Source organism: Colobus angolensis, unplaced genomic scaffold (assembly GCF_000951035.1).
Source record: "Colobus angolensis palliatus isolate OR3802 unplaced genomic scaffold, Cang.pa_1.0 Scaffold17, whole genome shotgun sequence".
In the NCBI taxonomy this organism is placed as follows: domain Eukaryota; kingdom Metazoa; phylum Chordata; class Mammalia; order Primates; family Cercopithecidae; genus Colobus; species Colobus angolensis.
Genome location: NW_012114821.1, coordinates 2,905,850 through 2,920,474, shown reverse-complemented (window position 1 = coordinate 2,920,474; position 14,625 = coordinate 2,905,850). Strand labels below are relative to the sequence as shown.

The following is a 14,625-nucleotide window of genomic DNA, read 5'->3' as shown; positions in this document are numbered from 1 at the left end:
ATCCGGAAGATTCACCACCACCCCGCCAGTAGCAAAATGGCAGTACCAGGTGCTACACGCACCTAAGCCATCCTTGCCCCACAAGGAATGCAGGGCTGGCTGTGGGCTCATGGCAGCGAGTGGTGAAGGCATCGCCCCCAGCAGGAGCAGGACCTGAACACAGGTGCTCAACCTGGGCAGCCCCTGGTGCTCAGCATTCTCTTCCACCCAACGGAAGGACACGTGCCACCTGGGCACCAGGACTGCAGGTGCAGCCTGGGTCCGCAACAGAGCCAGATGCAAACACAAGCACGGGCAAGCCTTCTTCCCGGAGGGAGGTTCCCTGCAAGGCCTGCCTCCAATGAGGCAACTGGAGAAGAGCTTGGGAGGCAGGACACCTAAAGAAACTGTGCACCTGCAATGCCCACCTGGGCACGGGCCCGAGCTGACTGAGCCTTAGGAGTCTTAAGGCCTGGGATAGAGGGGCTGTTACAACCACAGGGACTGCTGCCAGGCACAGCATCACCTCCGGCCTGGCAGGACAGGTTCTGAGGGAGGAGGGTCCTCAGAAAGACAAGGCCACTGCCCACCGTCCCAGCAGGGACTCCCTACTTTCATCACAGAACTGTGGCTCCATCTCTGCAAGCTCCCTGGACAGGAGGTAGAAGCCACGAGCCCTGCCTTCAGAAGCCCCGACCCAGACCTTACAGGAATCCTTGAACCCTTGGTCACCAGCTCCACCCCACCCTTGCCCCCAGCCCAGGGCCCTAGTGGAGCCACAGGCACTCACAGACGCGCCCTGATCACCGCATCTGAGGGCTCCTGCCCCAGCCAGGGAGGGGAGAGCCAGGCTCCTGCACAAGGAGCCAAAGCCCGGAGAGGGTGGGTATGGGTGATGGCCTCGGCTGCTCCTGGAGCAGAGTACCCCTTTGCTCACATGCAGACAGCCCCTAAATGAACTCGGCTCTCTATGTCCTGCCACATTAGGGTCACGACCCTCTCGGCCAATGGAGGAGGAGAGGGAAGGAAGATGGGGCCAGAGGATGGACAGATCCCCCTACAACTGCCACCCAGGAGGGACCAGCCTGCCAGGGAGGAGGCACTAGCCTGGGCCTGGGCAATGCCCTGCTCGCGTGCAAAGGATCCACTTTACACCTGCAGTGGCAACAGCCTGGCCTCGCTTCTGTCGCTGAGAGGTGAATGTGAACGGTGGAGAGCATTTGCCAGCAGAGACAGGAAGGCCATGGTGGTCTGGGCTAACACAGGTGGTGCTGGACAGGCCACGTGCCCTGGCTGGACACTTTCTCTGCCCCGTAACCACAGGCAACCTCAGCCAAGCCCTGGACCCCACCCTTGGACTCAGCCAGTGCCCAATCCTGCTCTACACCAAGCCCTGGCCCTGGGGACTCTGATCGTAGTGTGTGACCTGGAGACCCGCCCTCAGAACACGGCTGACGTCCTGCTGCTCCAGGGCTGCCTGTGCGGGCCACAGACCCAGGGCGGTCCCGGGGGCATTCTTAGCCAGCGTGGCACTGCCCATGTTCAAGACACATCACACAGCCACTGCCTAGCTCTGCAGCCAGCAAACATCTCCCTCAGCACCCAGGCTGCCAGGTGGGCACGCCATGTCCTGCCCCAGGGTGGTGTGCAGAGATGCACAAGGGGAGGGAGGCTGCTCCTGTGCTCCTGGTGCTGTGCACAAGCACAGCTTGTGGGGTGAGGACAGGTTCGGTGCGTGGGCCCTGTGGTACTGAGCGACACTCCAATACTTCATCAGCCATCAGCCCTGGGCCCGGTGGCTTTGCCAGGTCTCGGGAGACTCCCGGTCTGTGGGGTCAGCCCTGCAGAGCCACAGGCCCTGGGCGCCTGCCCCTCCCAACACAGGGGGAGCTCCACAGGGGCCCCTTGCAGATCCCCCAGCTCCAAAAGTCCAAGGGATACCGAAGCACTAGACCAGGCCTCCAGGGGCCAGAGAGCAGCCTTTGGTGCCGCCCTTACCAGACGCTTGCAGAGCAGCACACACACCTCAAAGGAAACTGCCTGCCCAGCAGCCTCGGGGCACAGGGAACCCTGTGGAAGACCCCCATGCACTGTGTCAAATCGCTGCCCCCAGCCCCACAGCTGTGATCAGCCCTGCAGGCCTGGCCCTGCCCAAGCCCCGGGCAGTGCTGCTGCAGAGTGGAAAGCATGGCCGGCTCAGGGCACCTGGGCCTGCAGCTGGGATGCCCCCACCCTGGCATCAGACTTGGCAGCCACTTCCCTCTCCCTGCCTCAACACCCACGAGGGGAAGTCCAACCCTGTCCCAAGCACTCTCTCGCTCAGGAATTCAACACATGTCAGTTGCTGTCAGCAGCAGGGCAGGCCACTCAGAGCAGCTCACAGGCACCAAAGACTCCCTTGACGGAGGTGAGCCCAGCGGCCAGCGGACCTGGAGTGGCTGATCCATCAGGGGTCACAGAAGTCGAGGTTGGGCCTCAGTCTAGGGCAGGGAACCACAGGGTGAGCAAACCTGAGTTCCCGCAGCCTCCAGGGCTGGGGACTTGCAGAAAAGGACTAAGCACCTGGGCCACACCAGTCCTACCCCTGCCAGGCCCTTCCTTCTTAGCCCCACACCACATGTCCACCCTTGCCATGAAGCACCCCCGAACCAGGTCTGCCTCTGCCCACAGAATCCTGGGCTGCAAGAACCTGCCCTGCAGGAGACAATGTGGCCTCCCTGGGGGTGGATGCAGCCACCCCTGGCCTGCACAGGCCTGAGAGGAGGATCCAGGTCCTCCTCCAGCCCCACCCCATCACGAGGCCCACTGACCAGGCCCCTTGTCCAAGGCTGGCCACAGGGTTGGTGGCACCCTGGGTCTACATGCATCTCCCAACCAGCCCAGCCCACTCTGCCCATGGGTGTCCCAACCTCAGGCACCGCTGTGAGCAGGAGCAGCTGAGATGCCCCAGAGCTCCAAGTTCTGCCATGGCTGCCAGTGGGGGCGTTTGAGGCCAGCCCCTGCCTGTCCAGTGAGGCTGAGTCCTTCTGTCTACTCTGTGGCCCTCAAGAAGGAGCTGGTCCTGCTTCCGGGGCTTCGTCCCCCAAGTCCTTCCAGCAGCTCCCAGGAAGGGGAGAGTCCAGCGTGGCTCTGCTTTGAAGTGGGGGCTACCATATGCGGAGGACGGCGAAGGAACTCCTGGCGCGGTGTCTTGAGGAGGAGAGGAGGTGCGGCGGGAGGAGGCACGGAGGCGGCAGGAGGAGGCACAGAGCCAGCATCACCCTCGGAGCCAGCGTCACCCTCAGAGCCAGGGGCAGCTGCGGGCTGCAGACAAGGCCCACCCAGACAGAAACGCCTGGCTTCCGGTGGTCCCTGGAGTGGGCCCGTGGGCTCAGAAGGGGGCACAGCGTGTCCTGAGAGGCTGAGAGTCACTGGATAGCACCGCACATGGGACTTCCATGTGGGCCCAGAGGAAAGGGCCTGCAGAAGGAGGGGGAGGCCACTGCAGGCCAGAGCGAGGCGCAGCGTGGGGGATAGGGTGGGGGAGAGTCAAGCTGGGGCCCAGGCTCCTCCCTGGCTCTGCCCAAACTCCTCAACAGTGACCAATGAACGGACAGGTAACCTTCTGCTCCCTGGGGGTTGTGGCAAGGGCCAACTGGCTGGAGGTGATATGGGCACAGGCTCCTCCTGCCTGTTGACTGAACTTGCCTTCTCATGGCAGCCATACCCTGGGGCTCTGCGGCTGGGGGAGAGTGGAGGGAAGCCCTCTTTCTTCCCAGACACCTCTGTCTTCAGACCCTGGGGCCAGCTGGGCCCTGCTGCCCTGCACGGGAAAGTGGGGCCTTCTCCCTGCTGGGACCCACTGGTTTGGAAGACCTGGCTGCCTAAGGACAGCTGTGCCCACTGCTGGACTGCATTCGGGAGGGGAGGGCTGCCTGTGGAGAGGAAGGCCAGCTGGGACCCAGGGCCAAACATGACATCAGGCGGGAATGGCAGAGGCCCAGATGGGGGCCTCGGAGAGCACCAGAGCACCCAGGGCTGCACCCGCTGCTGCTGCACATCGGGGAGCTCTGCCCTCATCTCTGCCCCCACCAGGCACTGGTCCCAGTGGCCACCTTGTGACCCCTCCCCATGGTAGCGCTCACCACTCAACAGTGACGTGGAACTAGGCCCCAGCGTCCCATCTAGACACCCGGTGGGCATGGCTTGAGGTGGCACCTATGGTTGAGCCCCTTGGCGGCACATGCTTGGCAATGCCGGGGGGACCCTGAGCTGGAACCCCAGGCGTGAGCCGCAGCCCTTCCACTCCAGAGACAGGCAGAACCCTCCCTGGCCCCAACCCTTGGTTTCCCCACCTAAAAGAAGAGAGGGGCCAGGAGGGTAGTGGGCCATCTCCATGGGCCTCTGGGTCTCCCTCAGAGGGTCTCCCTCTTGGGAGCTGGTGCAGAAAGCTCACAGCCCACTTGCCGGCCCTGCTTGCCCCAGGGCAGGGTGGTCCCGGGGAGGCGGGCTGTAGGGAGGGCCCACTTACTTGGCAGGGGCTCCGTGGCTTGGCCCTCGCCCTGGGGACCGTGGGCAGAAAACGTCTCTGCCACCATGTGCTCCACAGGCGTGAGGATGAGGCCAGGGGCGGGGCCCCCCTCTGCCAGCTTCTTGCGCACAGCGCCTCGCAGGTCCCGCCACTTGTGCTTGAGGTCACACAGGTCGCGACGGCAGTAGCCCAGCGCGTTCACTGCCTGCAGGATGCGGCTCCACACGCGGTGCTTTCGGGCAGGCGTGCCCCGCAGTGTCCCAAACAGCAGCGGGTAGTGGCGCCTCACCCTCTGCACCAGCACCTCCGTCTCTTGGGGGCTGAAGTTGGGCTTGCGTGTCTTGGTGCGGGAGTGGGGCCCTGGCCGCAGGGGCGTGGAGCCCGGCCCAGCACCTGGCAGCAGGGCCACCGTGGCCGGCTCGGGGCTGCAGCTCTGCCGGCACATAGCTTTGCTGCTGCTGGACCCTGGAAAGGCACCAGAGGCTGAGCAGGGGGCAGAGACCTTGGGGAGAGCAGCCAGGTTCGGGGTCACAGGTCATCACAGGCCTTGCATCTGTGCACAGCGGCCAGGCCTCGCGTCAGCACCCAGCATAGGCAGCCTGCATCCACTGTACTGGGCCCCTTGGGTCTCAGTCACTCTCTGGGCCTCCTGCCTGTCCACCCGGCAGGTGCCCTCTGGCCTCCCCAGGGCCCTGACCACGTGTGGCGGGTCAGCCCTGGTTTGTCCCCCTCCCCACGACTGCTCCCTTCCCTGAACTGCTGGCATGAGTGCCCCCTCAATGAACCCGTCACTGGGACTGGGTGGGCACCTGGAGTGGACAAAGCACTCCACACGCTCAGCACATCCCAGCCTGTGACAGCTGGCCAGGGGCAGAAGTGGCTACAGCCACCTCGGGAAGCTGACAGTGGGGAGAAGGCAGGAGGACAGGGAGACAGGAGGATCCTGGGGAGAGAGGGCTGTAAGGCACTGATAGGGCAGCCCAGCAGGCGCCATATGGGGCCACGGAGCAGCTGGAAGCCCAGGCTCTGAGGGGATGCAGGGGCGAGCCTGGCCCAGCCCCGCCCCGGGAGCAGCAGGGTGCTTGAGCCTCAGTCCCTCTTCTCCTGGGGACACAGCACAGCACCTGGGAAGAGGACGCCAGCTGCCTGAGGGTCTCTGGACACAGTGCCAGTTGTCAGAGCAGGAGAGAGCGGGAGGCTGCTCTCGGCACAGGCCCCAAGGTGAGGCCACAGCTTGGCCAGGGCACAGACGGAGAGTAGGTGGGTGAGGCGGAGCCCGAGAGTCCTGGTGGGCAGCCAAATGCTTTAACCAAAGGCCTGTGGGCACCAGGGGTAGCCTGGCTCTTCCTCAACTGAGGAAAAGAGACACCCCGCCAGCCTGGGCGCCAGGGCTCCTGGCAGCAGCAGGTATGGACAGGGCGGGATCAACCAGTCAGAGCCCTCGAGTGGGAGCGGGGAAGACACGAAAACACAGCAGGGGTGCGGCCCCTATGGGAGGGGCAAGGTCAGCATCCCCTCAAAGGCCCCTGCAAACCTCGAGCCCCGCCACGGTTGGGGGCCGCACAGGCAGGCCAGGGCCACTGTGTGACTACAGCAGGAAGAGGACATGAGGGACCCTGGCTCTCCACAAGCAGAGGAGGCTAGAGCACACGGAGTCAGAACCGGACGCGGCCATCCTGGGGTTAGGGGGACCCAGAGCTTTTAGACCTCATGGTGAGGATCTCTCTAGGGAGGTCCATGGGCAACCCCATGGAGACAGAGGAAGGGCTGAGGCCCAGGGTGGGTGGGCAACCAAGGCAGGTGGGGGCGCTGGGGAGTTGGCGGCCTGGGCGGGGTCACTGCGCACTGTGACCTCCATCCCTTCTGTCTGGGAAAGCCTTTCCCTCGCCCTGGGAGAGGGTTCCTGAATGGAGCCTTCAGCCTCCCTGGCTCCATGCTCAGCCCCTTCATCCCGACCTCTCGCCTGTCAGGTCCTCGGCTGGCGGCCTCCAGCGGCAAAAGGGTGGGGCTTCTCCGGACACTCAGAGGCAAGGGACAAGGCTGTGGGCCTCCCACTTCATGCCCCACATAGAGCCCAGCACTAAGGTAGGGCCTGACCCTGGGCACCCGGGAGGCCCTGCTGCTGCACTTCCTTTTCCAGAGGAACGCAGGGCTGAGGGCCCACGGTTCTGGCTGGCAGGTGTCCTGGCTTGTGGTGCAGCCCATCTTCTTGTAGATGCAGGGAGTTCAGGACACTGTGCCCTGGCCGGGCCTGCACGTTCCCACGCTGCTCTCCCCACACCCCTCCCAACACGGGCACATCCACAACAGAACCAGAGCTCTGGCCTCCACATCTCTGCAATCTCACAACCCTACCCACCCCAGAACAGCCTCACTGCGGGGAGTCTCTGGGCAGAGGCCCAGGACAGGCGTGGAGGCCAGTATCTGTCAATGAGCGGAGCAGCGGCCAGTGTCTGTCAATGGTCACGGTGGGGCCAGTGTCTGTCAGTGAGCAAGGTGAGAGCTAGTGTCTGTCAATGAGAAGAGGTGGGGCCAGTGTCTGTCAATGAGAAGAAGTGGGGCCAGTGTCTGTCAATAAGCAAAGCGGGGGCCAGTGTCTGTCAATGAGCAGAGATGGGGCCAGTGTCTGTCAATGAGAGGAGCAGGGGCCAGTGTCTGCCAATGAGCAGAGATTGGCCAGTGTCTGTCAATGAGAAGAGGGGAGGCCACTGTCTGTCAACCAGCAGAGGCGGGACCAGTGTCTGTCAACGAGCAGAGGCGGGACCAGTGTCTGTCAGCGAGCAGAGGCAGGGCCAGTGTCTGTTAACAAGCAAAGGTGGAACTAGCGTCTGTCAATGAGCAGAGCCAGGGCTAGTGTCTGTCAATAAGCAGAGGCGGGGACAGTGTCAATGAGCAGAGGTGGGGCCAGTGTCTGTCAATGAGGGGAGCAGGGACCAGTGTCTGTCACTGAGCCAGGCGGTGGGGGTGCAGCGTCTGTCAATAAGCAGAGTATGGAGCCAGTATCTGTCGATGAGCAGGGTGAAGGCTAGTGTCTATCAATGAGTGGAGACCAGTGTCTGCCAATGAGCAGAGGCAGGGTCAGTGTCTGTCAATGAGCAGAGCAGGGCCAGTGTCTGTCAATCAGCAGAGGCGAGGCCAATGTCTGTCAATGAGCAGAGCAGGGCCAGTGTCTGTCAATCAGCGGAGTAGGGGCCAGTGTCTGTCAATGAGCAGAGTGGGTGGGCCACCCTGTGTGGGCCTCCCCCTGCCCTTAGCCTTCCTGAGGGGCTGGAGGAGACAGGGCGGGTGGGGAGGGAACAGAAGCTCAGACCTGGACTCCAACCTGGGCCTGGCTCCTCTTAGAGGCCGCACTACCCACCCTTAGGTGAAGGGGTGAGGACTGGGGGCTGGCAGGCAGGCCCTCAGGGCAGCAGGTGGCCCGAGGCTGGGGCGGGTACCCACCGACAGCTTCTCCTTGCTCTGACACCACGGAGGCCAAGTCCTTGATGATCTGATTCACATCCAGCAAGTTGCTCTGTGGAAACAAGACAGCCACGTCAGGAGCAGGGCTGTGGGGCAGACACCAAGGGCACCTGAAAGTTCCCATGGAGCCTGGGGCGGACCTGGGCGGCACCTGCAGAACTGGGAACCAGCTGGTCGGTCCACTTCCTGTGAGAGAAGGCATGACTGGGCCCAGAAAGGGCAGGGGCGAGCCCAGGGTCACCCCAAAAGTCAGAGACAGGGCAGGGATCTGAGTGCTCCATCTCCTGACTCTCGAGGCCAAACCCCAAGCTCTCCAGGTGTCCCAGGGGCTGTCTCCAGGATTTGCAGTCTAGCGAAGGATGGCATCCCAGCACTGTAAAGGCCTGACCACAGGAGAGCAGAGAATGTCTAGGGTAGATACGCCATCCCCACTTGCCTGGGGGCTCCTGGACAGAAGGTCTACCTTTCCCTCTCTGTGTAGCAGCACTGAGCGTGGGCCAGCACACAGGCACTGCTCAGTAAATCGTAAAGAAGTGGGACAGATGGACGAACAGGTTCAGAGGAGTGGACAAAAGGGTGGATGGGTAGATGGAAGGATGACGGACAGATGGGTGAATAGGAGGGTGGACAAATGGAATGGTGGATGGGTGGGTGGATGAATAGACGGGTGGGTAGATGGATGGGTGGATGGATGGATGGATGGATGGATGGATGGATGGATGGATGGGTAGGTAGGTGGATAGGTGGTTGGACAGATGGGTGGGTGGGTGGGTGAGTGGATGGATGGGTGCATGGGTGGGTGGATGGGTGGACAGGCGGGAGGGTGGGTAGATGATGGATGAGGGATAGATGGATGATGGGTGGATAGATGAGTGGTCGAATGGATGGAAGAGTGAATGCACGATATGTGGACAGACGATGGACAGGTAGGCGGGTGGGTAGGTCAATGAGCGGCTAGGTGGATGGTTGCTCCACTGCTATCCAAGGACTGAGTGGCTCCACGAAACTAGTGAACAGAGTAAGGAACAGAAACATGGGCCAGGAGGACTCTGGGGTATCCCTCTATTCCGGTATACTGTGCTGGCCTCTTCCATACTGTCTACCTTCACCCTAACTCCTTTTGCCCAGTAAAGTGGCCCTGATGATCCTAAGGGATGTGGTCACGCCACTCTCAGAGCACACACCTGGGCTGTGCTTCAGGCAGGGCACATACCATCCCTTCACACCTGGCACCTACCCAGGAGCATCCTAGCATCCATCTAACAGAGCAGGGAGTGGGGGCTCAAGTGGTCCCATGGCCTCCAGGGCCTCTCAGAAAGGGGAAGAGTTGGGACTCAGACCCTGCTCACTGACCAGATGCCCACTCCTTCCCTGACTGCCACGCTGCACCTAGGATGGCTCCTCAGTTGGCCCAATGCATGGCCCTGGGCAAACCTGGTCACCTCAAGCCAGGTTTGCTCACTTAACACCTGAACAAAACCAACCCTCCTCACACAGTGCCTGGCACATAGCTGGATTCCAGCCAAGTCCCGGGGAAGCTCCTTCAGGCCTGCCGTGACCCCCGCCCTGGCACACCCATCCAGTCAGCAGCTCATTCCAGAGCTGGGATTGATTTCCATGAGGGTCATTTCACCCCACTTTAAAATGATACAAGGGCATTCATTTTCTCTTCAGGAGTATTCTGGGAAATGAAACCATTAGCATGATCTTAAACTGACACATGGTATCAACTGCAATTCAGTTATGGGGCTTCAACGTGCTATAGAGGCAGGCGGTCACTCTGCAGGGACTGGGCAGTGGCTGGGAAGGTAGCGGTCACTCTGCAGGGACTGGGCAGTGGCTGGGAAGGCAGCGGTCACTCTGCAGGGACTGGGCAGTGGCTGGGAAGGTAGCGGTCACTCTGCAGGGACTGGGCAGTGGCTGGGAAGGCAGGTGGTCACTCTGCAGGGACTGGGCAGTGGCTGGGAAGGCAGCGAGAAGGTGGGCCCAGGGGTCATGGCTTCGGTGTGCATCTGCAGCAGCAATGGGGGCAACAGCAAATGAAAGGATGGGCGTGGGTTGGCCCGAGCCGGTTTCTGCTCTCATCACCACCACCTTCTGCCACAGTGAGGCCACCAGCTCTGGAGACCAAGCCTAGGCTCCGTCCGACGACGGGGACGGCAAGGTCATGAAGCATGGCTCAGCCAGGCGGGTCCCCATCTCCACAGGCTTCCCAGTTATAGACCTGACCCCGTCAGACGCCAGGCATGACCCCACCACCACCAACTTCGACCCTGGCCACTGAGCATACCCAGGCCTGGTGCACCCTGAGTCTGGTCTTGGTGGCTCATGGCCTTAAGGACTTGCAGGCGTCTTCCCAAGGGCTTCACAGGCAGAAGCATCTCCCCACAGGCGTGTGACTCACCTGTTATTGCCCCATTTGACAGGGAAGACGGAAACTGAGTCACTGAGAGGGTTAGTGACTGCCCAATGACATGCAGCTGGAAAATGCTGGAATCCGCATCCAACCCACATTGAGACAGCGTCCAACCCAGGTTACTACCACCACCAACACGGGGCAGCAACCAAGGCCGCCCTCCAGGACGTGGAACCCAGGACCCTGGCCAGATCTCAGGGGCGGTGGGCCTCCCTTGAGGACGTCCCATGCTGCAGCCACCAGCATGGGATGGGCCTCCTATGTGTGCACCAATGAATCAGCTTCCCATGAGCAGGAGCAGAGAAGGGCCGCACTGGCACGATGCTGTGTCCCTGAGGGGAAGCAGGGCTCCAAGCCCCTGCCCGGCCTGTGGGGATGCAGCTTTGGTAAGAGATGCCAGGCAGGGGTGTGGCTGAGCAAGGCCAAGTCCAGTGCCTTTCAGGGGCCTGGGACACCCAGCTGCTGGGGCAGGGTGGAAGTCAGGCAGCTGTGAGTCCCTGAGGCTCCGCCTCAGCGTTCCAGGCACACCTCTGTGCGTACATGGCCACTGCACTGGGCATTCCCTGATGACATCAGAGTCAATTTCCACAACCCCGAAAGCACGGGCTGGGACATGGTGTTCCCAAGATAGGCAGAGACCCTGTGGCACCCACAGGGCACAGGTGGCCTGCGTTCTAGATTTTGGGGGAGGCACCCAGAGACGCAGTGGCCGAAGTGATTTTCTGTCTCGTTGCCGACACTCACTGCCGCTGCCTGGCTTCACAGAGGGCTTTTGCTCCTCCAGGGCCCCAGGTCCTCCTGGGCAGAAGTGCTTTGTAGTCAGTGCTGGTGCTGAGGATGGCTGACAGGAGCCAGCACTGGCAGGGCCACCTGCTGTCCCCACCAACCTTACCAGAAACATGTCAGGCGCACAGACAGAGGAGACGGTGGGGGGCGTGTTCTCTGGGCTGGGGCTGCTGCCGGGGCTCCCGCCCACTCGTTGCTGGACTCAGAAGAGAAGCAGCAGGAACAGTGATAACTGTCCATTGGGATGAGCTAAGACATAGAATGTTAATTTGCACCACAGCCAGCTCGGGGGACACACAGACTCCAAGCCTTCAGTGCAGTGGCTGTGCCTCCTGTGAGAGGGGACCATGGCTCCTGGCACCACGGGCTCATGCACCCCAGCTTTAAGAGGCTCGGCCGGCAGGGCTGGCAAGGCCTCAGGGCCGCATGCAGAAAGGTTCCCACTCCCTGACCTCTTAGGAGCAAATGCAGCATTTGTGTGAAGTCTGCTCTTTCTCATTTTAGGCGCCCCTCTCTTTAAGATGCCTGGCACTCAAACATCGACCTGGTCCCACTTCCCAGCAGACGGGTGAGCTGCCAGCCGGCCCAGCCCACTCGGAGGCACCCCGTGCCGAGGCGCTCAATGATGAGTGAATGCTGTTCACCTCGAACAAAGCGCGAAGCAAAGCCTGAACATAAGCTCGGGCTCCAGGCACGCAGCCACAGTTAAGAAACCCCTGACCCTTGTTTTCTGGAAAATGGCTCACCACGGAGAACCACTTCCCACAGGCCCTGGGAAGGGCCAGCCGGACCCAGTCCTTCTCTGTATAGAGGGGAAAGGACGCTGAAGTCAGGCAGCGAGCCTGGGGCCCCTCCCTGCTCCCCAGCCTGAGGCTGGAGACCACGGCCTCGCTATCCCTCCTGGCGACCAGACCGGGGACCTCTCGGAACCTGAGAGCTGCTCAGGGCGCAGGCAGCCCCTGAAACCCAGGTCCTGCCACATCAGCCACACGGGCTGCAGGATACGTACACACACCACTGTGCTGTCTCAGGACGGGGCGGGGTGCATTCTGGCCCTGAGGCCTGCCCTAGAGGCCCCGGATGTGAAGGGATGGGCCACTTCCAGCACTTCCACCAGGCAGCCCCAAGCCCTCTGCATAGGAGCTTCCTGAAGGGAGCAGGGAGCCTGAGGCACTGCCTGCCTTTGTGTCTCTTCCTCCGTCACCATTACCGGAGCAGCCGGGACTTACTGGGGATTCTCCTTCGTCCTGGCCCAGTGCTGGTCTCAGAACGAACAGAGGAATAAAGAGCTGAACACACCCCGTGGCTGTGAGACAGCCAGGCAGGCACTGTGGGGCTGGGACCTGCAGCTGGGCCTGTCACTGACGGTACAGGCAGATCCCAAGGATAGGCCCAGAGAGGGCCCACCATAAGAGCCAGAGGAGGGCCTCTCAGGCAGGCAGCTAGCATGGGTGGGACCCCCCAGGCACTGTGGGCCCTGGTCCCTGTGCGCCTGGGCAGGCCTTAGCTGCTGAGAAGGAAGCTCGGGGCAGGCACGGCTCCACTCCCAGGCACACCTGGGGGACTTGCCAGAGATCTGGGCTCCCCCATGGGCCTAGGTGGGAGTCAAGTTCCAGGCAGAAGCCCAGTCCTCAGTCCTGGGGTGACAGAGAGGCCAAGGCCAGGCCTGAGGAGGGTGGGACCGGCACGAGGGGCTGGGGCTGCCCAGGATGCAGCCCTCCAGGGCAGTGGCAGTCCTGGTGCTGTTCTCTGGGGACAGGCAAGCTATGCCCTGGCACGGCAGCCAGAGAGCGGGAGAGCGGGGGAGAGACCCAGAACTTAGTAGATGGTTAAATCATGCAATTATTTTTCAGACTGCTTCTAAAACTAGAACTCATTAAAAGCTCTCACGGAATTTTCTTTCTCTTCTTTCACTGGCACAGTGGAAAAAGTCCCTTGCACGAGACATAATAAAACCTTGGTGTGTGTATGCCTGTGTGTTCCCTTCACTTTCCAGGACGAGAAGTCAAAACATCACTGCATTTTTCTCTCTCACACCATCTCTTCTTATAATCAGGATCTTGGCAACCATCCACCTACAAAGACGACTATTCCAGTTAATGGAGTCACCAAACCGTATGCATCTATTTGTCCACTCTCTCATTTACAGCTAGAGATCAGCTAGGTCAGTCACCTTCAGGCTGTGCAATGCCAACCACAAGGCAGGTCTGCTGGGCTCTGCCTGGGGCCTTGGAGCCCTGCCTGGGCCATCTCCGCATCCCATCCTCCGCCCTCCCAGGCCTGTCAGGTAGCCATGGCAACAGAGCAGCTGGCATATTCTGAGCTCTGTACCTGGGTCAGGTGATGCCCACTCAGGAGCTCCAGCAGGTGAGATGGGCTTGGCAAGGGGAGCCCAGTGCAGACACGGAGGGGCAGGTAGGCAGAGCTGGCGGGAAGCAGATGCCAGCTCTGGACCAGTGCCCCGGTGAGCCTGCTGTACGCTGGCAGTGGACTGAAGGGCACGTGCCTGTTCCCTCCAACCTCTCCAGTCCAGGGAGACAAATCACTGCCCGCCGCCCACTGCTCAGGACTGGTGTCCTCAAGTGGGGATTAAGTCACTGGCTCCTGGGGCACTGGCTCTTTCCACGCCTGGCTCTGGACCTGCGGGTGGCTTTGGAGACAAATCCCACCACCCTCATCTCAGAAAGCCAAGCAAGAGTCAGCTCTCGAGCATCGCGGTGAGGACAGCCTTGTGCTGGAGTTGGGCACCTGCGCTCGAATCCCAGCTCCGTGGCGTGTGAGCTGCGTGACCCTGGGCAAGCGATGGGCCTGCTCCAAGCCACCGTCATCTCTGACAGAATCAGAACGTAGGAGTGTTCACTCTCACAGAGCTCTGGTGTGGGCTGAGACGTATATAAATAATGGCAGCAGGACCCTGTCGTTAAACACAGAGCCTCCATGGAGTCCCAGGAAAGAAACACACTCACCCAGCCCCCGACCCAGCCCTCCTCCACCCACCCCACCCAGCACCGCCACCCACCCATTTGTTCATTCAGCAGCCACTGGGTGCCAGGCAGCGTCGGGCCGGTGAGCTGCTGCAAACACAGGCGTGACCAGAACAGGAACGCCGCTGCCTCCACGGGCTTACGTTCAAGTGGCGAGAGATGAATCCTAACAAGAGAACCCCACAGTATGTGGGGCGAGCACAGGAGCAGCGGAGGTTAGAGGGCGCCCCTGGAGTCAGGGCCTGCAAGCAAAAGGGAGCCAGCGGCTCAGGCGTTGGGCGTCGGCTTCTCTGGGCCTTGGGCAACAGGAACCTAGGAGCTGGGGTGGCTGGGCCTGCCCAGGGAACCGTGAGACGTGGGGTGAGGAGAGAGGGAAAGGACAGTCCATTGGGAGTACAGGGTCAGCTGCCTCTCCTGCGGATGGTCACAGCAAGGCACATCCCCCCCTCCCACCCCCCTCATCCCCTTCAAGCAGAATGTGATAGAAG

At 61.6% G+C, this 14,625-nt stretch overlaps 1 protein-coding gene across 1 annotated transcript in view; it reads right to left on the bottom strand.

Annotated features, from left to right (window-relative positions):
• TSNARE1 (t-SNARE domain containing 1) overlaps positions 1–14,625 on the bottom strand; it is a 161,381-nt gene that overhangs the window by 70,616 nt on the left and 76,140 nt on the right. The window contains exon 13 of the mRNA XM_011938228.1: positions 7,931–8,003. Within this exon, the coding sequence (XP_011793618.1) occupies positions 7,931–8,003 (73 nt within the window). The remainder of the gene's footprint in view (positions 1–7,930; positions 8,004–14,625) is intronic.